This window comes from Herpailurus yagouaroundi, unplaced genomic scaffold (assembly GCF_014898765.1).
Source record: "Herpailurus yagouaroundi ecotype Mexico unplaced genomic scaffold, PumYag 188, whole genome shotgun sequence".
NCBI classification, from domain to species: domain Eukaryota; kingdom Metazoa; phylum Chordata; class Mammalia; order Carnivora; family Felidae; genus Herpailurus; species Herpailurus yagouaroundi.
Window position 1 is genome coordinate 26,811,682 of NW_024412419.1, and position 26,252 is coordinate 26,837,933.

The 26,252-nt window shown below is 39.7% G+C and overlaps 1 protein-coding gene across 12 annotated transcripts in view; it reads left to right on the forward strand.

Moving 5' to 3' along the window:
• Positions 1–12,726, forward strand: part of BIRC6 (baculoviral IAP repeat containing 6) — a 225,633-nt gene extending 212,907 nt beyond the window's left edge. For all 12 annotated transcript variants that reach the window (XM_040496471.1, XM_040496472.1, XM_040496461.1 and 9 more), the window contains 4 exons: positions 220–297; positions 7,185–7,373; positions 10,315–10,449; positions 11,583–12,726. In XM_040496471.1, coding sequence (XP_040352405.1) covers positions 220–297; positions 7,185–7,373; positions 10,315–10,449; positions 11,583–11,762 — 582 coding nt within the window. In that variant the 3' untranslated portion in view covers positions 11,763–12,726. The remainder of the gene's footprint in view (positions 1–219; positions 298–7,184; positions 7,374–10,314; positions 10,450–11,582) is intronic.
• Positions 12,727–26,252: the final 13,526 nt, after the last annotated feature.

Below are 26,252 nucleotides of genomic sequence, written 5' to 3' on the forward strand. Positions count from 1 at the left end.
TTTCGTGTTTCATTATGAAAGTGAAATGCCATACAGCTTTGGATCACATCTGAAGATGCCAATTCATTTTAACAAACTGACCTTTGGGGTTTTGTTGGGGAACATAAAACTGAGATACTGTGACATGATAGCATTTCATTTTTGCTTCTAGCTATGACACTTTGCTTTTAAAAAGCACTCTATTCAATTCTGTATGTGTTTTCTTCCCTTCTTCCTCAGGTTTGTTTAAGCATCTTAAATACATGGCATGGAAGACCAGAAGAGAAGTGGAATCCTCAGACCTCAAGCTTTTTGCAAGTAAACACATTTCTCTGAATTTCACTTAGAAAAATAAGAACTATCTATATTTTAAAAAGTGTGTTTTAGGGGCGCCTGGGTGGCTCAGTCAGTTAGGTGTCCGACTTCAGCTCTGGTCATGTTCTCACGGTTTGTGGGTTCGAGCCCCGCAGCGGGCTCTGTGCTGACATCTTAGAGCCTGGAGCCTGCTTCCGATTCTGGGTCGCCCTCTCTCTCTGCCCCTCCCCCACATGTGCACTGTCTCTCTCAAAAATAAATAAACATTAAAAAAATTAAAAAGTTTAGTGTTTCAGAGAAATCACCATAAATTATCCTTAGGTAAGCCTACTAAAGTTTGATCTACCCTGAAAAGATTCTTTTTCTACATTCTTATTTTGAATTAGGTGAAAGAAGATACAAAAAATAATTCTCAGGATGTCACTCTTTTGATTCTCTGAAGACTTTGTAGCATCCTCATGAATTAAAGAAATAATATCATAGTATAATTTTTCCCTTTTTGTTGATGTCGAGATTAGGAAAAAAGTTTACATTGTTTACATGATTCATGCAGGAGAACTATAAGGAAGTCACTAGAATATTCCTCCCAAGTAACTACTACTTCATTTTAGAAATTCTTGTTTTTAGTTGTAGTCTAAAAACCTTAAAATATTTTTTCTACATGTATGTTACTCTTGTCAACTCAAACTAAGCAAAGAAGGGAAACTCAGAGATATCCTATTTTTCATAAAGTAAATTAGATTTAGCTGAGAATTGAAACTTTTGTCAAATTTAGATAATTTTTTTAAAATGTTTGTTTATTTTTGAGAGACAGAGAGACAAAACGCGAGCAGGGGAGGGGCAGAGAGAGAGGGAGACATAGAATCCAAAGCAGGCTCCAGGCTCCAGGCTCCAAGCTGTGAGCACGGAGCCTGATGCAGGGCTGGAACTCATGAACCATGAGATCATGACCCAAGCCGAAGTCAGAGGCTTAAACCGACCTAGCCACCCAGATGCCCCAACAACTAATTAGTTTAAAATTTGATTTGCTTGGGGCGCCTGGGTGGCTCAGTCGGTTGGGCGTCCGGCTTCGGCTCAGGTCATGATCTCACGGTCTGTGGGTTCGAGCCCCACGTCGGGCTCTGTGCTGATAGCGCAGGGCCTGGAGCCTGCTTCGGATTCTGTGTCTCCCTCTCTCTCTCTGCCCCTCCCCTGCTCATGCTCTGCCTCTCTCTGTCTCAAAAATAAATAAAAACATTAAAAAAATTTTTTTTTAATTTGATTTGCTTTTAACTTTTATATGGCCTATATATCTAATATATACCCAAAATCTTGTAAAGTAAAGAAACTTCTACTCAGGGGTTTAAGTTTTACAAGTTTGGAAACTTAATTACCCATGCATAAAAATGAGCTTTGTTCTATATTCCCTTTATGATTTGGGTTAATTGGGGTTTTTTGGGCTTTTTTTTTATCATAATTCACAGAGTGAGAATGTAGTAGATAAATCATCTGTACACTATTCTGTTCACTTAACATTAGAGCATATCCATTTTTCCAAGTTACATTCTTATCATTTTTAATTGCTCTTAATCTTTTGAATTACTATACTGTAGCTAAACTGGTTCTCTATTATTGACTAAATTTTTCGCTTCTAATTTTTCTAGTTTTATAAGTAATACAGTTATTACATGACTTTCTTTATATTTTAGATAGTTTCCTGAATCAGGGTTTTCAAATCTGTGACAAATTGACTTGGGCAGGAGCAAGAGGAGGCTCTCTCTTTTCCGTGGCAAGAGTGAATAGACTTGTTTTCTTCCAGATCTTAGGGGGAAAACTTTCAGTCTTGCCTCATTGAGTGTCATTAACTGTGAGTTTTTCATAAATTCTCTTCATGTTGACGACATTGCTCTTTACTCCTGGTTTGTTGAGTATTTTTATTATGAATGGATGTTGGATTTTGTCAGATGCTTTGTCTGCATCTGTTAAAATGATTCTACTATTTTGGCTTTTTATTTTATTAATATGATATATTAATTTTTGGACGCTAAACCAACCTTGCATTCCTGGGATAAATCCCATTTGGTCTCTTGGTATAGAATTCTTTTTAGATATTATTGGATTTGCTTTGCTAGTATTTTATTTGAGGATTTTTGGCATCTGTATTCCTAAGAAATACTGGTCTGATCTCTGTGAGCTGGTTTTGTTCACATTTTACAAGAAATAAATACATGTAGGCAGGACCACATTACTCTTTGTTGTCTGTTAGAAACTTTCTTCAGAGGCAGACTAGAAAGGTTCAAGGAAAATTACTTAATTTCTCTTTTGTTAGATTTTAGGGCCTAACATTGTTTTACCCTTTTATTTATCAGATGTGCACAAAGGATAAAAGTACTTTTGCCAGACTGAAAATCTTCCACAAAAATTTTTGAAGGTTGTATACAAGTAAAAACAATTCCAAAATATTTGAACAATGACAAGCTTTATAAGAATTTCTTGGTTTCTCTGAGTGAGACTGTTAGAAGAATAATGTTTCTTTGTATAAAAATAATACATTTTGTAGTCTTATGCTGTAAGTCTCGTATCCAGCAGTAATGTAGTAATAGTCTTAACTATTAGCACAGTTTAAAATCAAAGTCACGGGCAGCCAGGTGGCTAAGTCGGCTGAGTGTCCAATTTTGGCTCAGGTTGTGATTTCGCGGTTTGTGAGTTTGAGCCCTGCATCGGGCTCGCAGCTGCTGTCAGCCTATCAGTGCAGAGACCGCTTCAGATCTCTGTCCCCCTCTCTCTGCCCCTCCCCCCCTTGTGTTCTTTCAAAAATAAATATTTAAAAAATAATAAATAAAGTCAAAGTCAGGGGGACCTGGGTGGCTCAGTCAGTTGAAGCGTCCCACTTTGTAGGTCATAATCTCTTCAGTCTCTCTGCTGTTAGCACAGAGCTCACTTCAGATCCTCTGTCCCTCTCTCTCTGACCCTACCCCGCTGGTGTACTCTCTCTCTCAAAAATAAATGAACATTTAAAAAAAATAAAATCAGAGTCATATTATTTATTAGGACTGTCACCAGAATTTTTTACAGTAGCACCAAGTTATAGCATTGCTTACATAACTGGTTTTTAATGTTGCTGTAATGTACTTAAAATACCTATTATAATGCCTTGTGAATAGGTTGTTCCAGTTGGATGTTAATAAAGATATCATATGCAAAAGGAATTGAACGTATTTTATGGTTCATGTAATCAACCATTTATAAATGTTAACAAAATATATATTATCATTTCTCTTAAAATGGAAAATTCTGGAAATCAGCCACTTGTTTACAGTCCTAGTCATTTGCAGCATAATTTTCCAGAAGCAGGTACTTAATATTTTAAAAAGTTAAAAGCATTTTACTAATTAAAAGTGTTTCCTGGGTTGCCTAGGTGGCTTAGTCAGTTAAGTGTCCGACTTCGACTCAGCTGATGATCTCACAGTTTGTGAGTTCGAGCCCCACATCTAGCTCCCTGCTCTCCAGCGCAGAACTCGCTTCAGATCCTCTGTCCCCTTCGCTCTCTGCCCCTCCCCCTCTTGCATGCTCTCTCTGAAAAATAAACGTTAAAAAAAAAAAAAGAATATTTCCCTCGTACCAAAGATGTTACCATTTCTTATAATACAGTTTCTCATTGCAAATTAGTATTTTGGATTATATACTCTGTACTCTCCTATGTTTTAAATACCTGTGGTAAAATTTTTTGGTGTACCAGATCAAGTTAGACAATTAAATCCTCTGACAAGATACAACATGAAAATACAGGAAATCAAAAGTTGATAATCTCTAAGGGATGTGGGGTAGGAGGAGGAATATGGCAAATTGGTGGATATTCTAAAGAATGAGTTGCAAAAAAAAAAAAAATGAGTTGCAAGAATGGATAGTGCTAGGAATATAGTGACCAAATGAATATATACAATTGTAGGAGACAAGATTACTGACTACTTGAGTGGCCTAGTAGAAGACCATATGACAGGGTTAAAATTTTTATTTTGACACAGATAGTGAAAGGAAGGTGTTAGATGATTCTTGATTTAGTCAGTTCCTAAACAAATTATAGTGAAAACCTCTTGCAGTTTTGTGGATGCTTAATGTAAAACTAAAGAGGAAAGGGACTGTAAATTTAACCTATGAATAACAGTCTGTAACTCTTGACTTTCTTAAAGTATCAAAGGATTGACTGGGAATCAGTGAACCTACGTTGCAGAATGAAAATCTATTCTGTTTATTATTAACTTAAATATAACTATGTAAATATGCTATGGTATGTAGCAGGTGTGTTTCTGTTAATTACCAGTTCATTGTCAGGTCATATTCGAATAAAACACTTTAGGCAGATGGAGCTATGATAAATATTAGCTTTTTATTTGATCTAGGTAGCTCTTTTAAATTTTGTTGATCACAATGGAACTCCTACTGACTGCTTTTTTGCAGGACCCTATATTACCCTCTTATATTATAGATAAAAAGACTTCTATTTTCAGAGTAAAAATGATTTTGGTTTGCATTTTACTGTCTTCTGGATGCATGCTGTCATTTTTGCTCCAAGAAAGAATAGCTGCTGTTATTAATTACACTTAATTATAAGTGCTACTACTTTACCCCCTACAAAGTTTATTTAGTTCTCATAGCCAGTCTTTAAAGTAAGTAGGTGTGATCCTAATTTTACAGATAACCGAAATAGTTCTGAGGGGCTAAGTTATTCTGCCTTCTTTGATCTCTGACTTGCATATTACACATTGTTCTCGGAGGTACCTGGGTGAGTCCATTGGTTACACGACTGACTCTTGATCTCAGCTCAGGTCTTGATCTCAGAGTCATGAGTTCAGGCCTGGAGTTGGGCTCAGCGCTGGACGTGAAGCCTACTTTAAAAAAATAAATAAGGTCTCGGGGCGCCTGGGTGGCGCAGTCGGTTAAGCGTCCGACTTCAGCCAGGTCACGATCTCGCGGTCCGTGAGTTCGAGCCCCGCGTCAGGCTCTGGGCTGATGGCTCAGAGCCTGGAGCCTGTTTCCGATTCTGTGTCTCCCTCTCTCTCTGCCCCTCCCCCGTTCATGCTCTGTCTCTCTCTGTCCCAAAAATAAATAAACGTTGAAAAAAAAATTTTTTTTTTTAAAATAAATAAATAAGGTCTCAAGCTCAGTGCTCAGTGTGTAGCCTGCTTGGGACTCTCTCTCTCTCTCTCTCTCTCTCTCTCTCTGCCTCTCTCCCCCACCTCAAGCACTCTCTGTCTATAACAAGCAAACAAATAAATAAACCACCAAGTAAATAAATAAAACATGTTTAAAAATATGTATTATACATTGTTCTCAGGGATAGATAATTTTAATATTGAAATTCAAATCCTTTTTAAAAAGAGAAATCTTTCTGTCCAAGGATTTATTGATTTACTGTTTTTTTCATGCCCAGTTTTGCTTCTGTTTTTGTTGTTGTTGTTTGTTTGTTTGTTTTTGAGAGAGCACAAGCCGGGGAGAGGAGTAGAGGGAGAGAGAGAGAGGGAGAGAATCTCAAGCAGGCTCCACGCTCAGCACAGAGCCCGACACAGGGCTCAATCCCACCAGTCATGGGATCATGACCTGAGCCAAGATCCAGAGTTGAATGCTCAAACAGCTGAGCCACCCAGGCATCCCTTCGTGCACAGTTTTTATGGCTAAAGTGTACTCTGAAGTAAAATGACTAATGAGGTCAGATAATCCGAGGCTCCAGAAGATTCCATAACATAAATATTATGACTCCTAAATAGACGAATTCACTGAAGAAAAATAAGGTAGCATCTATATACTTCCAAAATGGTATATATTTTAAAAAGCAAATAGCAGATGCCTTTAAAAAGTATTTTCTTTGGAATAAAAATAGGGGCGCCTGGGTGGCTCAGTCATGTAAGTGTCTGACTTTGGCTCGGGTCGTGATCTCACAGTTCACGGGTTCGAGCCCTATTTTGGGCTCTGTGCAGATAGCACAGAGCCTGGAGCCTGTTTCAGATTCTGTGTCTCCCCAGTCTCTGCCCCTCTCCCACTCTCACTCTGTCTCTGTGTCTTTCAAAAATAAATAAACATTTAAAAAAAATTTTTTTTAAATAAAGATTGCCTCATGAATAGTTGTTCTTACCAGTGAGTCCTTTTTTTTAACGTTTATTTATTTTGAGAGAGAGAGAGCGCATGAGCAGGGGAAGGGCAGAGACAGAGAGAATCCCGTTTGATCTCAAAACTGTGAGATCATAACCTGAGCCCAGATCAAGAGTCAGACTCTCAACTGACTGAGCCACCCAGGTGCCCCTAAGTGAGTATTGTTCAGAGTGCATGGTTAGCTTTATCCTCTTTGAGCGTAAGGACAATTTGAGCTCAATAATGTCTAAATTGGTGTGGGGTGTTTATAAACAAAAATTTTTTTAGCAGTTTCAGGAAATACCTTCATTTCTTTTTGTTTTTCAAGAATTCAAGAATATAAAATGTAAGATATATGAATATTTTACAAAAAACTACTGTGTCTATTTTAATATTGCTTTTTTTAAAAAAAAATTTTTTTTTCAACGTTTTATTTATTTTTGGGACAGAGAGAGACAGAGCATGAACGGGGGAGGGGCAGAGAGAGAGGGAGACACAGAATCGGAAACAGGCTCCAGGCTCTGAGCCATCAGCCCAGAGCCCGACGCGGGGCTCGAACTCACGGACCGCGAGATCGTGACCTGGCTGAAGTCGGACGCCCAACCGACTGCGCCACCCAGGCGCCCCTAATATTGCTTTTAATAATATAGCATTTCAGTGTCCTCGTGATTAACATCAATTTGACAGTGATAAAAATATGTGGAAGCACATATTAAAATATACCAGTTTACTGGTAATAAAAATGTCCCATTATAATAGCTTGTCTTTATTTCTTTGTTCCACAGGTGTTGGTGTCTGTTCAGTCCCTTATATTAGTAGCTGAGCCTTACTTTAATGAACCAGGATATGAACGGTCTAGAGGAACTCCCAGTGGCACACAGAGTTCTCGAGAATATGATGGAAACATTAGGCAAGCAACGGTTAAGTGGGCAATGCTAGAGCAAATCAGAAACCCTTCACCATGCTTTAAAGAGGTATGTTCAATAAAATTAATGAAATATTTTATTAAAGACCTTATATAATACGGTTTGTTAGTATTGTACTTGCCTTTATATTTAGACAATCTGGGGTAAGCTCAGCTACAGCCTGACGTGGGGCTCAAACCGACAAACCGCGAGATCATGACCTGAGCCAAAGTCGGATGCTTAACTGACTGAGCCACCCAGGTGCCCCTCGATTCTTTTTCTAGTATACCACATTCAGTCTAATGAAAAATCCTCTTGGCTCCACCCTTCAAGACATAATCAAAGTAAAACCGTCTTTGCCATGACCAGCCTATTTCAAGCCATGGTTAATTACCTCTTGCTTGGACAGTTGAAGTGGTTTCCTTACCAGTTATCCTGCTTCCACTTTTGTCCCTCGGCAGTGGTTTTCTACACATAATCTCTGCATTTCACTCCAGTCCGTACCATGGCCTCCAAAGTCCTATGTTGTCTGGCCCATGTCCTTTCATTCTTCAGCATCTCTAGGAATTTAAAGGCTTTTCATACCAAGTGTTAGAATGTGCAGCAGCTGGAACCCTGATCCACTCTGATGGGAATATAGATATCAGTACAGCCTCTTTGGAAAACTCTTTGGCAGGATCTAATCAGCTGAATATATGCTGAAAGACCAGCAGTTCCACTCCTTGGTGTGTGCTTCGTAGAAATTGGGTATAGTCTCTATACCGGGTATAGAAAATATTCATTACATTGCTCATAACTGCCAAAAATTAGAAACAGTTCACTTGTCTTTGAACAGAATGGATGGGCAAATTATGGAATATTCATAAAATGGAATACAGCAATGTGAATGAACTGCTATGCAGGTTAACATAGACAAATATCATAAATACAATATAGGGCATAAGAAGCCAGACACAGATAATACATTTCATATGTTTCCTTTTATTAAAAGCTCAGAAATGAGTAAAACTAACTTTGGCTTAAAGAAGTCAGGATACTGTATACCCTTCCATGAGGATTTATGGTGAGAGGTAGCAAAAAGGGGCTTGCAGCCTGCTTGGTAATGTCCTGTTTCTCGTCTGAGTGGAGATTACGTTGGTGTGCACTGTGGGAAAATGCATCCTATTGTATGTGTAATTTGTGTTTCTCTATGCAAAGCTTCACTTTTAAAATGTATTGAAATAAGTGTGTAAGTGTATATACTCAGTTGAGGTATAATTTGTTGGTTCATGCATAAAAATTTTTTTCCGGAAGAAAAACCGTTAACACAAGGAACTCTGAGTTGGGGGATGACTTTTACAAAAAGCAGATAAGTATAATTTGAAACAATCTTTCTCATCCTTTAGAACCTGGCTCACATTAAAGGGGGCACCCTTCATCCATGTATGCTTTCCTGACTTTCCCCTTCAGATGTGCCTCTTTGACTTCCCTGGGGTTTTTTGTTTGCCTTTTCTTCAGTTTATTTTATTTCATTTCAGTTCAGTTCCATTGTAGTTAACATATACTGTTACATTAGGTTCAGGTGTACAATATAGCAATCCAACAATTCCATACATTTTTGTTTTTTTTAAGTACCTCTTTCTGGTTCACCTACCTCTTGTCTGGTTCTGTGGTTGTCATGGTTCGTCATGTCAGGCAGTGTCTTACTTCTGTGTCCCTGTAGGCATCAAGAGCAGAAACTGTTAAATGTAATAGGATCTGATTGGTGTGTTACATCCATTCGCAGTTTCCCCTAATAAAACTTTGTAGGTATTATTGCCTTTTCTTTAGGGGAGATAAGCTCATGGGAATATAGTGGCTCACCTAGCATACAGAATAATATTTTTTAATTGATTTAATAATAATTCCAAATTGATCTATTTTCTGACTTACATTGATCAGAAGTAGACTCCTACTACTTAAACAGAAAGAAATTGTACTTAATTTTTCAGATAATTTTTTTAATTCCAAATACAAACTATAATTATTATAATGAAAGTTAACTTTATAATGTATTAATACTATTTTATCTAAAAATTAACCAGAAGATAAAATTAAGAAAGTAGTAATAGTGCTATTTTTAGGACTCTATTCTGATTTCCGTGTAAATGCCTTTGACACTTGAATGTCTTTAGTTATTTAGGTATTTGTAGAGTTCTCTTTTCAAGGTAGAAAATTTGACAGTTTTTCTATTGTCAATATTTTCCTAATTATTTTCTCCTGGTTATTTACTCACTTTGTGAATATACTGCATTATACACATCTTTATTTTCTCCAGTAGGATTAACTATTTTATTGTCTGGTTGAGCTTGGGCATTATTTTCTGTGTAGAGCTGGGCATCTCTGCACATGTCTTCTGATGTCAAAAGCATGATTCTTCCGGGGTACCTGGGTGGCTCATTCGGTTGAGCATCTGACTTTGGCTCCGATCATGATCTCACAGGTCATGAGTTCGAGCCCTGCGTCAGGCTCTGTGCTGACAGCTCGGAACCTTGAGCCTACATTGGATTCTGTGCCTCTCTCATTCTCTTTGCCCCTAACTCACTCGCATTCTGTCTCTGTCTCTGTCAAAAATAAACAAACATTAAAAAAAAATTTTTTTTTTAAAGCATGATTCTTTCTTGTTAATACAGAATTCACTAACTTAAGTTGTATGGAGACAAAAACATTGTAACTGTCTTTTAAATTTCATTTCTTTGTGGGGCACTTGGGTGGCTCAGTCGGTTGAGCATCCAACTTCAGCTCAGGTCATGATCTCACAGTTCATGAGTTGGAGCCTCGTGTCAGGCTCTGTGCTGACAGCCTGGAGCCTGCTTCTGACTCTGTGTCCCCTCTCTCTCTGTCCCTCCCCTGCTCACGCTCTCTCTCTCTCTCAAAAATGAATAAACATTTTAAAAAATGTATAAATTTCATTTCTTTGTCATGCCCCTTATTCTGTCTTTTAAATTCTGACCTTAACAAACTTTGTTCCCTTGGCTGTTTTATTCTTAAGGTTATACACAAACATTTTTACTTGAAAAGAGTTGAGATCATGGCCCAGTGCGAGGAGTGGATTGCAGACATCCAGCAGTACAGCAGTGATAAGCGGGTAGGCAGGACTATGTCTCACCATGCGGCAGCTCTCAAGGTGAGTAAGCCTTCCTAAAAGGAGCCCTATTGTGTATTCACTGACGGACCCATGGCCACCAAACAGTAAAGGAATCCGAAGGATGCAAACATTAAAACCATCAAATTTTTCCTTCTCCTTCCCTAATTGTTTTCTCCTGTTGTCCACAGTGGAAGGGAAATTGGGGTAGGGAACTTACGAGTCACCAGCGTGTTAATCCATTTTAAAACCTTACAAATGGCTGCAAGTGTGTAGTTGTCTTACCTTGTTTATGCATCTTAGACCTCCACCCAAAATTTAGTCTCTCTGAGGTCAGAGATTTTATCTTCCTTATTCTGCTCCTTTTACATTGTCAGTGTTGAACACTGTGCCTCCTACATAAAAACTGTTTTGTAAATGTTGGTTAGTTAATTGTCAAAGTCAGCTATTGACAACAACAAAATTTCAAACCCCTGGTGTGATATTTGAGGCCATTTCTCTCCCACTAGAAAATTATAATCCACAACTTAATATTCATAGACAACTAATCACTCTCTGTTAACAAGTCTGTATCTTTCCCTAAATGGCAGTATAGTATAATACAAAATTACACACTCTCTCTAAATCTTCTTTTTCATTTGGTTAAATTAAAAAAAAAAATTATGTTGATAAAACTGTTTCTAAGGTTTTTTCTAGCATTAAGTGAGATAATTAGTGTGAAACATATTGCAAATGTTATATACATCGACCTGCTGTGCCTGATGAATCTCATTTAGTAAAATAATGGTGGGTTTATTTTCATTTATAGACTTTCTCTCAAAAATATTTAGCCAGAGGCAAGATGTATGATAAATCAAGAGGTTACTCTCTTTAATTTAAAAGAGTGTATATTGCAGAAGAACGGTATCTTCTATATCATAAGTAATGCTGTTTTGCTCCAGGGATGGAGGCGTGGGTAGGGTCTATGGGCATGCTACTCAGGGCTTTTTAGCAACGTCAGTTATTTTGAGGTTCGAGATTTTTGCCTCTTATAATAACTAGCATAAGGAAGGTGTTCAGTAAGTATTTGTAGGCCTAATGCTTTGGGTTTTGTTTTAAACTCATCTCCTCTCTCAGCTGACGTTATGTTAGAATCCCAGGGTTTATCCCAGTATCACTTACTCTCCCCCATGTAGCGTCACACTGCTCAGCTCCGGGAAGAGCTGCTAAAACTTCCCTGTCCCGAAGGCCTCGACCCTGATGCTGATGATGCCTCGGAGATGTGCAGTGCCACAGCCGGTGCTGAGGGGACTCTAACGCATGATCAGGTCAAACCCAGCAGCAGTAAGGATCTCCCCAGTGACTTCAAATTATGAGCTGCGTTGACATGGACTTCGTAGACACAAAGGCTTTGAAGCACAAGCCAAATATGTCAATATTTGTATGTAAGAAACTAATTATGTAATAGTTATTGAAACTGAAACTATACTATGCCCTTAAGGAGATCCAGTTTAATTCAAGGTGATCTTTTATTTACCTGTACAAGAGTGTAAACTTTTTTGTGCTTTTATTTTTCAATTGTGAGAACCACTGATTGGTATGTTCAACAAATTTGTGTATACAAAGAAATGGATAAATCACTGATATATAAGGGAAACTACCTTAGGAAAGAATGTTTACTGAATGTTTATTTTATTTTTTTTTTTACTGTAGAGTGAGGGGTTGTTAACAAAGAATATATATTGGTCATTCTTACAACTACTATTTAAAGTCAGCAACTTTTCACTGAATTTGATAGATTTTATGTTTGGCCATATCTTCATGCTCATATTTGATTTCTGAAGACCTCCTACATACACTTAAATAAAAGTTAAATGGACATACTCCCTCTTTTTTGATTTACTGGTACATTTTTTAAATGATAAATATGCCATAAAATGCATTATAGCTGGAGACTTGCACTTGTATGGATGAATTTATTACATTCAACGTATTTAATTTTATGCCTTCTAATTCTAAGATGCAGAAAAAAATAAATGAACATGATTTTATTCTATGCCAACATTTGGGCCTGTGAATGTATCCGTTATTTGAATTTAAGTATATGAAAAGGAATGGTCAATTTGAAAAGTCACTCTAAACTGATTTTTTCCTAAAGGGCTCCTTTTTTCCTGGACTCTGGTTTTATTACTAAAGTCACATGTATGTATTAAACATTGAGGCTCTGTAGAGCAGAGAGGATACCTCTCTGGTGCTGTTACAGTACATTCTGTACCTGCCATATAGGCTCATTTTCATGCAAATTCTTCCTAGAGCCAAATAAATAAAGACTTAGGTGTATTAGTATGTCTTCTTTCTAAAACAGTTTGCCATGGTGTGAAATGCTGTTTCTACAAAGAATTGGACACTTCCAAGACCTAAGCTTGGGAAAGGAAAGGATATTTTTCAAAGACCAATTATCACAAAGGAAAAGCTAAGTATATAAAATGACGTGGCCTGTGGGAACCTTGAATCTGAGCTGACCAAGAGAAACTGTATTCTGAACATTGAGCTGCTCTGTGAAGCAACAGGGGAGGTAGGGAGCGTGATACTCTCTGATGTACAAGGGGTAGTGCTCCTTAAGCATGGACAAAGGAGGGGACAGACTGTATGTGACCAGAAAACAAAAAGTTCTCAAACACACACTGTTCGATCTGGTGGGTGATGAGCTACACCAAGAGTGACAAAATAAAGTCCATTTATGAGGAAGAAGAGTCCATTAAATGTCATCCACATACACGCTAGCTAAATTCTAGGTAACATTAAGAAGTAAAAGGACAGTCCTCCATCCTCTAGGCTTTCTGTTTTTTGGTCTCTCAGGGTTCTGTGAGGGATAGAAGATAAAAGCTACTATATCAAGTGTACTGTTTGCCTCCAACTTGTGATTTTTTTTTTTTAATGTTTATTTATTTTTGAGAGAGAGAGAGACAAAGCACAAGCTTGGGAGGGGCAGAGAGAGAGACACAGAATCTGAAGCAGGCTCCAGGCTCTGAGCTGTCAGCACAGAGCCTGACATGGGGCTCGAACTCACAAACTGTGAGATCATGACCTGAGCTGAAGTTGGACGCTTAACCGACTTAGCCACCCAGGCGCCCCTTGGGATTTAATTTTTAATCATTAAAATAAGGCTGGGTCCTTTTTCTCCAATTCACACCACTAGTCTTCAGGGGGCTTTATAAAAGAAAATTAACAATACCAGTACGATAAGGTCCGATTCATGTTTTAAAAAAAACAAAACCTAAAAGTCTGAATTTGAGACTGATTACTTTCAAATGGTTCCATCTGGGATCCTGACTTTATGCCAGCAAACATTTGAGCGCTCACTTTGGTACTAGGTACAGGTTCCCGAACTTCAGGGTTGAATGACAGACGTGGAAACTTGATGTCGGTACAATTGCTAAGTTCCCAGAAAGAGTTCTTTACAGGGTACTATTGGGAACACAGGGGAGGAGCACTTCGCTCAGGCAAAATGTTTGAGGTGATGTGGTCAGGAAAGGCTTCCTTAAGGAAGATATCCTGAGTCTCGAAGGATGAGGATAAAGAATTCAGGCAGAAGTTACCACAGACAAAAGAGAACAAGAGGAGAGCTCGAGTTAATAGCACATTGGATTGTCAGAGACAATGGGATAGTCAAATGAAATGTTAGGCCATAGTGTTAGATAGGAGAGCTTGGATCATGGAAGACTTCTCTTGTTAAGGAGCTGTAACATCCTGTGTGTGATGGAGAGCTCCCAAGGAGCTTTAATTAGGGGAGCAACCCGGTCATACTGTTTTAGGAAGATGATTCTACCAACTATGGGGAGGTAAGGAGATGAGTTAAGAGCCCACTATAGTCCAAGTGGTAGAGCATAAACTAGGACACAGAGGTGGAAAGGAAGGGGGGGCGGGGGAAATACATATTTTTTGGTATAAGAATAACCAGCATGTTTACAAGCTAAGTAGTCTGAGGGGGGTTGGGGTGGGGTAGGAAAGGTAAGCGTGAAGGCCTTAGAAAACAATGGAACAAAAACCAGCAGGCATAGGATGGCCTAGATCCAAAAGAGCATGTGCAGAAAATGTGAAGAAATTTGGAAACCAGTTGAGACCATTGGTCTATTCATAAAACTATCAACTAAGAAGACGTTATCTTAAAGTACAAAAATAAACTGCTTAGATACCATTGTAGCGTTAAGACCAATATCTTCAAAGTCAGACAGATGTAGAAAGTACATAAATATTTTTTTAATGTCCTGTGATTCTGTTTATGTAGGATAAAGTGGGTGAGGTGAGGTGTTCTAGTTAGTGTGTCTTACCCTGGTAAAGAGTCAAGGGTTTTGGTTCCTTTCCGTTAGAGACCCATCCCATACTTTATACAATGCTGTAAAAAGTGTGCAGCTTGTCACATTGTTTCCTCTCACTTTCTGCACTTAGCCCACAGCCACCTGGGAGCAATCTTAACCATGACTTGAGCAGCACTGTTCTCAACAACTCAAATGAGGCTTGGCCCCGAGCCAGGCAGTACTCCCTGGCCATTTAGTCCTTAACCCAAAGCTGATTATTTAAGTACACGAATTTCTACAGTTGGCCTTTTTTTTTTTTTGTAACCAAACAATATATACACTTAAAGTTGTATTCTGGTATGACCTTGTGTAGGTGCTAGAATAGTATTTTGCTGAAACAAGCCTCACATCTTGTGAGGCAATGAGACTGGTTAGAACAAAAGATTCCAAGATGGAAACTTTCATGCCCACTGGGTCAGCCTAGACATGGGAGTGACGGATCCAGTTGCAGACCTGGGGGGAAGCTAGACAGACTCGGCTGGAGGAGGCAGCCAGGGTAGCAGAGGACTGGAGCCAGCAGCCTGGCCCAAGCTGCCATGCTGATGCTCCAGTCTTGGGCAAGGCAGTCAGAGCCTGGCAGCTCTTGGGTTCATCTGGCTTCATAAAACTGAGGGGTCTTATTGTTATTCTAGCTTAATGTACAGCTCACTATGGAAAGTTGGGAAAATCCTGAAAAATACAAACTGCGAAAGTAAACAGTTTTATGGTATCTTTTGCTCCAAATCTATTTTCTATACTTCTCTTTTCTATGCAATTGTTACATTGTATATACACTTCTATCAGCTTTTTAACAACATGTTAGGAACAGTTTTTATCGTTAAGGAAACTGAATGGCTACATAATATGGATATACTTACCCAATCCCTTACTGTTGGACATTTAGGTTATTTCTGTTTTCTAATTACAAATACTGCTCTGATTAACATGGTCAGTACCTTTATTTCCTTCTGATAAATCCTAGAAATAAAGTTACTAGGTCAAAGGTTTTGATATATATAATGATGAATTGCTTTCCAGAGAAGTTGTATTGATTCTTACTTCCAGTATCAGTTAACGTTGCCGTGCCCTGGCCAGCATTAGAGATTATAGTTTTTTAATCTAGCATTTTTACCTATTATCATCAAACATGCTTATATCTGCATTTCTTCAACATTATCTATTTATTAGCCATTTGAATTTCTATTTTGTCAATGATGACTTTATACCTCTTTCCCATTTTTTTATGTATTGTTTTAATGTTTTAATATATATGAGCTCCTTGTGTAGTAGGATTTTATTGTTTTTATCATTCTTACTCTATCTTTCCCAAATGGCCTTTTAATTTTTCTCACAGAAGTTTTAAACCACCATGAAATAATCTATTGATCTTTTCCTTTGTGATTTTAACTGCTTCTTTATTATTTTAAAGCACATCCGTATACAAAGACCAAAGAATCCTATATTTTCTAACAGGGATTGATTTTGGTATTGGTCATAGGCCTGTCTGGATCCCAATTGGAACAGATTAAACCACTCTCTGGGTCTCATCCCCCATTCTATGCTCCCACCCAGACGAACATAGTGGTAAGAATGCAAAAGCCATGTGCTCAAGTTGGAAGGTGCCAGGCAGGTTAAAAGGCAGCTCTTTGTTTTTTCTTATTTATTTATTTATTGATTGATTGATTGATTGATTGATTGATTTATTAATTAATTAAAGTAGGCTTCAGACCCAGCATGGGCCCAGTGCAGGGCTTGAACCCACGACCCTGAGATCAAGAGTCAGATGCTTAACCGACTAAGCCACCCAGGCACCCCAAAAAGAAGGAAGCTCTTTCTGGAGCACCTGACTGGCTCATTTGGTACGAGTCCCACGTTGGGCATGGAGCCTACTTTAAAAAAAAAAAAAAAAAAAAAGTCCTTTCACTTTTTTCTCTTGAAAAGCTGCCCAATTCCCCACAGCTTTCCATCTTTCAGCATCAACTCACCTGATGCTTCAAGCTAAAGGAGCTGATCTGAGTCCTCTGAACCTGTCCATTTCCTAGATAGAAGAGGCATCCTCTGGCTTCCATCCCTTAGCCCCTCGATGTGACCCTGTAGTGACCCCACGGTCTCTACCAAATGACTGGTTTCCTTCTATGTTCCTGTGTTCCTGCTCAAGTTGCACCAGCTATATTTTCTTATGCAAGAAGAAATTGCACTGGTGACTATTTTGATAGTGTTTTCAATTTAATACACTTCTATTTCTCCAGGGAGGGAATGCCTGGTCCAGCCATGTCCAGGCTACTGGGGGCCTCAGGATACTGATCCTCTACACCTTCCTGGCCTCCTCTGTTCCAAGGGCTAGGTCACAAGCGTAGACATGGATCTTCATTCCTCTGCCTGCTCCCATCCCGCACTTCTGTTCTTTGCTATCGCTTTTCCCTAGCCTTCCTACAGATTTCCTTCTTTGGTTTCTCCCTCTTTTCAAGGGGCCACAGAGCCCCATCTCCCTAAAGCTGTTCTCATTATTTAGAGGGACTAGTTAGAGCTCTTGTAGCTAGTTTTAGCTGGTTGTGTCCTGAGACTTAAATGACACAGATTTCTCATTGTTTACTTCCAAAGACTGGAAATAGCTAGCTACCCATTGGATATTTTTTAACCTGGCAATTACATGTATTTCCGATTGAATTCTGTAGTTCATGCATGACACCCTTTATAAAAGGGAGTGTTAGGCTCCCTTTATCTTACGTTGGGTTTACTCTACAATAGTGGTTGAATTTTTTTTTGTTCACTGGCTCTGGCCAACTCTAGCACACTAGGGCTTTATCACACTTGGGAGCAAGATCTTTGTTTCTCTTTGTGTTGTGTGCGTGTCTCTTCCACAGTATTGCAAGTTTCCTGAGCTTGGGGACTGTTTACTTACTGGTAACCTTAGCTGCCAACAGAGTGTCCAGAATACTAGAGGTATTTAATAAATATTTATTGAAAATTTTTTTTATTTTTTAATGTTTATTTCATTTTTGAGAGAGAGAGAGACGGAGCACAAGCAGGAGAAGGACAGAGAGAGGGAGACACAGAGTCTGAAGCAGGCTCCAGGCTCTGAGATGTCAGCACAGAGCCCGATGTGGGGCTTGAACTCACGAACCGTGAAATCAGGACCTCAGCTTAACAGACTGAGCCAACCAGGCGCCCTGAATTATTTTTTTTAAAGGGGCGCCTGGGTGGCTCAGTCGGTTGAGCCTCCGACTTCGGCTCAGGTCATGATCTCGCAGTCTGTGAGTTCAAGCCCCACGTCGGGCTCTGTGCTGACAGCTCAGAGCCTGGAGCTTGCCTCCGATTCTGTGTCTGCCTCTCTCTCTGCCCCTCCCCCGCTCATGCTCTGTCTCTCTCTCTCTCTCTGTCAAAAATAAACATTAAAAAAAAAAAAAAGAATAGTGGTTGAAACTTTCCTGAAGTCTTTTTTTTAAGCCTTAATTTGCTTAATGATTTGATCTTTAGATTTTAAGGTTAATCTAACCTTAACAGAAAGGCTTCTGAACTTGCCTTATGTAGTGTATTTTTTATTATGTATCTAGGAGCTTTATTTAAATCTCTTTTTTTTACCCTGCTGTTCTTAAACATTTTTTTTTCCATCTGATAATTTCATAGGTAATTGAATTAATTAGTACAGTGCTTTAGTTCAGGATAATAACCTGTCTTAAATGTCTTGTTATTTTACTTGTCTTCCTGAACTTGATGAAAATCCTTCATGATAGCCCTTTATTTGACTGTTGACAATAGTTTTAATTTAACTTCCTGTTTGTCTTCTGTCCTTGCAGTTTTACAATGTAATTGTCTTTTTGTTGTTTTTTTTTAATTTTTTTAATTTTACACAAGTGGATATTTAAAGTGAGAAAAAGAGATCATAATTAAAATGCTACAAAGTGCCAAAAACAACCTAACACTAATTGAAATATACATATTTTGGCTGTAGTCTTTTTGCTATTGTTTTCATGGCTGTAATCTCTTGATCATCTCTTTACAGGCCACGGTTTTTATAATATTTTGTAACTGTTGAGTAGGAAGACCATTCCTTATTTCTTCCAGTATGGTTGATTAATATTTGTTTTTTATTATTGATGGTAGGGATGCATAAAACATACAACCTCACCCACGAACATATACCGTGTTTATAGTATTCCAATAGGATTGTGTCCCACCAACACATAAATTCTGCATTCCATGATTCCCATCAAAAAAAAAAAAAAAACATGCTGGTTTTGTAATTTCTTTATTTTTTGTTCCTGTTGTCAACCAACATATTTTAATCCTTTGGCCCATTTGAATTTTCTCTTATAGTGGTTTAGGTTTTAAAAGCTTTTTATAAATGGACAGTTTAAAAAAAAAAACTGTCCTGTCAGTTTAAAAAAAAAAAAATCAGGCAGGGAAGCCTGGGTGGCTTGTCAGTTAGGCAGCCAACTCTTGATTTTGGCTCAGGTCATGATCCCAGGGTCGTGAGATCGAGCCCCCGCATCAGGCTCTTTGCTGAGCGTGGAGCCTGCTTAAGACTCTCTCTCCCTCTGCCTCTGCCCTCTCCCCCACTTGTGTTCACTCTCTCTAAAATAAGATAAAAATACACTGAAGGAAAAAAAGGCAGAAAAGGCTCGAAGTGTTCTGTTTCTATGGACACAGTGATGAGCAGATTGACACTCTCTCCGCTCATGGTGGCCTGAGTCTGGGTGGGAAGAGGAACTCTGACCAAGTAATTCAGGATGATCTGTGCCCAAAAAATTCAGGGTCCCTGAGTGTCCACTGCACTTTCTCCCTGTGGGAAGGCAGGTCCAGCATTCCGTAAGTCTGACTCCTTTCCAGACCAGGTGTGATGTCAGGGACATTGCTGAAATCACTGGTTGTATTCTTTTGAGTTCCCCAGGAGTTCCTCCAGAAGGGATTGGGCAGCACACTGTTCTAGGACCTTGAGAACAGGTCACTGTGTGACCAGGAAGAACACAAGTCTCCTTTGTGTCCAGCAGCCAGACAATCACAGTGAGCCCAACGCTCTTCGAAGAAAATAGGGCCTCCGTCTGCTTAAGGTCAAGATCAGACACAGCTTCCCCATTTCAGGTCGTGACTTCATTGCCCTCTCTCAGCCCTTCTCCATACGCCAAGCCGTCAGGGAGAATGTCACTTCTAAGTATTTGGCTGGGATGCTGATTCTTCTCCACCTGCGCGATCACTGCAAACCTGAAGTCAGGCACCCTGCCAGGTTTTGTGAGCTGCACATCATAAACCTTGTGTAAAAGTCAAACATGGGGCGCCTGGGTGGCGCAGTCGGTTAAGCGTCCGACTTCAGCCAGGTCACGATCTCGCGGTCCGTGAGTTCGAGCCCCGCGTCGGGCTCTGGGCTGATGGCTCAGAGCCTGGAGCCTGTTTCCGAGTCTGTGTCTCCCTCTCTCTCTGCCCTTCCCCCATTCATGCTCTGTCTCTCTCTGTCCCAAAAATAAATAAACGTTGAAAAAAAAATTTTTTTTAAAAATAAAAAAAAATAAATAAAATAAAAAAAAAATTTTAATGTTTATTTGTTTTTGAGACAGAGACAGAGCATGAATGGGGGAGGGTCAGAGAGAGAGAGGGAGACACAGAATCAGAAACAGGCTCCAGGCTCTGAGCTGTCAGCACAGAGCCCGACGCGGGGCTCAAACTCACAGACCGCAAGATCATGACCTGAGCCGAAGTCGGATGCTTAACCGGCTGAGCCACCCAGGTGCCCCTAGTCTTCTCACAATTTTAGATACCTGATTATTGGAAACATTTTCCATAGACATTTTCTCTGTATATTTCAAGCCTTGTTTCTCTTCCATCACCCATCTGTTTACCTCTGGCCCAGAGCACCATAGGACTTATTTATTTCACCCTAAGACCTTCAACCTGTATTTTTGTTCCATAAGAGATCAACACAGAGAACTGGCTCTAGGAGTATCCCTGGATGTTGGTGGGGGCGCCTGGGTGGCTCAGTCCGTTAAGTGTCTGGCTTTGGCTCAGGTCATGATCTCACGGTTCACGAGTTCAAGCCCTCAATCAGGGCTTCGGATCTACTCTCTCTCTCTTAAAAGCAAATAAACACTTAAAAATAAAATCCTCTAAGTCTGTCAAAGGATTATGAGACCACTCACTAATCAGTACGTGAAATAAAAAGACAAAGCTGGATGTATTGCTTCCTACATAGTTTGCTGGGGCTGCCGTAACAAGTAACAGACGGAGGAGGCTTAAACAAGATCGAGGTGTTGGCATGACGCCTCCTGGCTTGGCCTGTAGGTGGCCGTTTTCTCCCTGTGTGTTCACATGGTCTCTGTGCATGTGAATGTTGTAATCACCCCTTCTTATAAGGACATGGATTAGGGCCCACCCTCCTGGCCTTCTTTTACCTTAATTACCACTTTAAAGACTCTATCTCCAAAGACAGCCACATTTTGAGAGGTCTTAACTGGGGGTTAGGATCCCAATGTATGAATTTGGGGGTAGTGGTTGTGGGGGGGAGACACGATTCAGCTCCTGACATTTTCTAAGTGAGGGGACAGTTTCTACGTGAGGGAAAATTGTGCTGGTCAGGCAGAGTCTGTCCCAGCTGAGCAGTGTTGATCTTCCATAGGGTGAGGGGCACTGTGGAGTTCGGGGACTGGCAGCCTTTCAGAGAACCTGACATCATGGGAATTCGAGCTACTTCGGTGACACTCTTGGTGGTTGGCACTTAGATGCATGTTTAGCAGAGCGAGCCCATCTCCGCCAGGCTGAGCTTCGGCACAGGAGGCTGCCCCTGGATGGCTTGTACGAGCGTACAGGTGAGGCAGGTTGTCGTTGACACAGCAGGCTTAAAGGCCAGCCGAAGGGCCAGTCTTCCTCAGTTTGTGGCAGTGTTATTCTCCATACAAGTGGCTTTCACCTGGTCCCACTTTTGGCCTAAAGTGGCCTAATACCCCTTCCCCGGAACTTGTGGTATTTCTGGCTGATTTATAAGTTTGCACTCTGAATCCCAGTCACTGATGTTCTGCTGGATTACAGAGCAAGGGACAGACACCAGAGCCAGCTGGCTCTCTCAGATCACTAGTTCTATGGCCTTAAATGGCTTCACCAAGATTCGGCTTCTTCTTCTGTAATTGGAAATAACAACAACGGTCTCACAGTGTTGTTATAAGTATCAATCATCAACATGACTTAAGGGAAACACCTAGCACAGTATCCATGCCACATACCACTTCATGGTTCTCATCTCCCACTTATTAGACTCGCCTAGAAGCTTTAAAAATTGCTGAGAAGAGGAATCTCCATAGCCCTCTGAGGTTCTGATTTAATTAGAGTTGATTCCAGGCAGATGATGATAAAACTCCCAAGGTGGTTCTAAAGGTCAGCCAGGCTTGAGAACCATTATTAACTGCTCCACAATGGTAACTCTTTCAATCCATTCTCTTATATCTTGATTGGCTTTCCCCCTAAACGTGATACTCTTCCCAAACTTAAGCAATTTTTCTTCTACATACTTGAGAAGGAAAAGCCCTCCCCATGCTGTATGCACACAATTTTATGACAGGATGTCTGTGGCTCTGATGTTATAAGGGATGTGTCTTCAGACCCAAAAGTGGAATTGAGGAGACAGGGTGACTGGAAGGGAATATTTCTTTTTCCAAACTGTAAAAGGATCGCAAGTCACATAGAAGTCTGTCCATGCATGACATTTATACAGGAAGATGCAAAGGGAGATACACATGCTGGATATTCTAATATTTAAGTTATTAAAGTGATTGTTTTTAATGTTTATTTATTTTTGAGAGAGAGAGAGAAAGAGTGTGAGCGGGGGGAGGGGCAGAGAGAGACAGACACAGGATCTGAAGCAGGCTCCAGGCTCTGAGCTGTCAGCACAGAACCCGACCTGGGGCATGAACTTACGAGTTATGAGATAGACATCTGAGCTGAAGTCAGACGCTTAACTGAGCCACCCAGGCACCCCTCTAACTAATAGTTCTATGTGAAATATGTCCTATCATCCTACTTTGACAAATGTTATCTTCATAACCCATAGAATTTATGTATGTATGTATGTATGTATGTTGACCTTCTTTCAACAAAATCTTAATGATGGTTTAATACTTGTGTCAGTTCCTAGGGCTGCTGTAACAAATTACCACCAATTGGGGGGGGCTTGAATAACAGAGATTTATTCATGCACAGTTCTGGAGACCAAAAGTCTGAAATCAAGGTGTGGGCAGGACTAAACTCCATCTGAAGCCTCTATGGGAGAATCCATTCTTTGCCTTTTCCTGGTCCTATTAACACCAATAAGCTAAAGAATTAAAAATACGTGATGTAATTTTATTCCAAGTATATAAAGTTTGGATGTATTTTCATCAAAAATGTAAATTTTTAAGAAAATGTTAAGTTTCTATTTTTCCCCTAAAACTATTTATTAAAACTAAAAGCGAAATACAAACTATCATTGGGGCGCCTGGATGGCTCAGTAGGTTAAGCGTCCGACTTCGGCTTAGGTCATGAAATCGCCGTTTGTGGGTTTGGGCCCCATGTCGGGCTCTGTGCTGACAACCCAGAGCTTGGAGCCTGCTTTGGATTCTGTGTCTCTCTCTCTCTCTGCACCTCCCCTGCTCATGCTCATGCTCTGTCTCTGTCTCTCTCAATAATAAATAAACGTTAAAAAAATTTTTTTTAAATGCAAAGTATAATCAATGACTCTCAAAACTTTCATGCTGGTTAAAGAAAGCTAAACTTTTAAAATATTTTAAACATTTAATCCAATCTTTTATAAAAACAAAATTCAACAGTTCTAGGGTTTGATGTCATCTACTGGCTAATGTGAAGAATTGGTGATGTATTACATCTCATTTGAATGGTACATCTGAGTTTTTTAAAACCATGAAATGTTTTCTAGCTACTGTCCATATGCGTTGTAAAGAAAATTTTATTTCATGACTACCTCCAGAACCAAAAATAGAACGCAAAGAGTAGCAAACAAAGGAATGAGCATCACTATTGAGAAAAGACACTTAATTGTGCAAGAATCTGTTACATCCATGCCAGGAGAGAGATTGTAACAAGTTAATTGTCCTTTCTCTTATCTATGAACTTCTGTAACTCAAACCTTCCCTGTATTTTTAATTCATCAGGACATAGATAATATGTAGAAAAGCCTTTCTCTGGAGTCTCAACAGCCTAAATCAAGAGGGCAGATGTTCAGGGTCACCTTGTGTCCTTGGATCTTAAATGACAGGAACCCTTACTCATGTATTCTTTGAGTCAGTTTGTTTGTGATACATAGGTCCCTTTAGAGCTTCCCACCCAGGGGAGGAGGCCCCCTTATGTGATTCTAAGCATGCCTAAGAGTTCTTGAGTTGAGGGAGAGATGGCACTCTCTAAATGGTGCTGGTTGGATCAACCCTGGATTATGTGAGACTTAGCAGCATTGTTCCTGTATCTATACTTATGTCTCCTTTGTATCCATTTTGCATCTAGTGAAGTCTTGTTGAAAGCCTTATCGTATTTTCACCTGAATGAAGACCTATCGAGGGAAGGGTCTTATTTTGCTTTGTGGGGGGAAACAGCATACCCTTGAGGGGAGCGTGCTATGTTAGTGTTTAGAGTCAAATTCTAGGAGCCCAAGGACAAAGTAAAACATAGGAAGACATCACGGGGCTGCCTGCCTTCAGTCCCTACTGACCAGGGCAGTTTCCAAAGAAGGAAACCTTATGGGATCTGGTTGCTTTTCATTAAGGAGGGTAGCTCCTTGTTCTGTCTCTTTTGACTTCTATTCCTACCAATATTCCACCCTCACCCACAAACATTCTTTCTTTCCTCTGCTTCTCCAATCTTTGCTTTTAGGGATTTTTAGCGCCTGTACTGACCTAGACTCTAAAGCTGTTTCTAGTATGTTTACTTGGGAAGTTATTTCACTTATTTACCTACTTGCTCTGTCCTGCAGACCAGTCACATACTTCTCACCCACCGGTGTTCACCAGATGTGGAGAGCATGGAACTTTGGGGGTCAGACTAGGTTCAAATCTTAGTGCAATCGTGGGCAAGGTACTTACTTCTCAGTTTCCTTATTTGAAAAATTGGCTTAATAATATTTACTTTAAAGAGTTATTGAGAGTTAAGTGAGATATCCATTGAACTGTGTTTAACACCACATCTTCTTAGTCTTATAACTTCAATCCATGTTAATTTGTTTGCCACAGGACACAGACCCAGCTAACTCTCTGGAGGGTTCCTGGTAGTTGTGGGGTTTTGTTCTGAGAGACACAATTCTTGGAAAGAGCAGAGGACCAGCAGTGGGATGAGAAGAGAAGAAAGAATTGTGTGTCAGGTGAACGCTTTTGAATACTAGTCTTGGGAGAGAAGATTTTATGTTTTATACAATGGACACTTTTTAGAAAACAGTGTTATTGAGGTATAAGTGGGTATAGTTGACATAGAAAAAGGTGCACGTATTTTAACTGAACAGTTAAAGTTTTTCCATATGTATATTCCCATGAAATCATTAGTACAATCAGATAGTGAACATATCTCTTACCTGTCCCCCCAATGTCTTTGTTCCTCTTGGGAATCTGTCCCTGCTTTCCTCTTCATTCCCCCCCCCCCTCCCCCGGGAAACACTGATCTGCTTTCTGTCATAAAGTACTTTGCATTTTCTAGATTTATATAAATGGACTCATATATTACTTTTCCTGGCTTATTTTACTCAGCATAATTACTTTGGTGTTTGTGTATATTGTGTGTATCTATAGTTTATTCATTATTATAGCTGAATACTAGTCCATTATAGGAATATATCACAATTTGTTTATTCATTCATCCATGCATGGACATTTGGGTTGTAGCCAGTTTTTGGCTATTGCTAAAAATGCTGCCACACACAATAATTAAAAATTATTATTAAACATGAGATTTGTTAATGAATATGAAAAAGGATCGAAGGATCATGAAATGCTGGTTACAATCCTGCCTCCTTTTTACTACTTAGAAAGATATGAGATAAGATTAGTTAAAACACATAATGTGTATCAAACCTGAAGCTGCTTGGAGAAAGTTCATTTACAATACAATTTAAGGTTCTAGGGTAAACGTGGCGTATTCAATATATGCCACCTCTTCTTCTTCAAAACCCACTACATCTATAGTAAAGATAAAAATTAAGACATAATCAACAGGGAAGGAGACCATGAGGCTGGGTAACCCTGTCTGGGAGCTAGTAACTGATGTAGCTGACCAGAGAAGGCACGGTCCTAAAAATGCAATGGAAAAAACTAAGGCACACTTGCAATCAGACTGAAGAATCCTCAAAAGACTCAGCAGCTGCGTGCACCAGATACCCCTGGGACTGAAGATTATGGGGTGGGAGGAGGAGGGGCTAAAATGAGGAGGATTGAGGCAAAGCTGATTCAGTCATTTGGAACCCCTGCCCGCTCCTTTCCCTCCACCCCAACTGTAGTGGTCTTTACATGGCCTGATATTCAGACTGGATCTTGAATGGTGACACCCCTGGCTTTCTTGCTCCACTTGGCTCTGGAG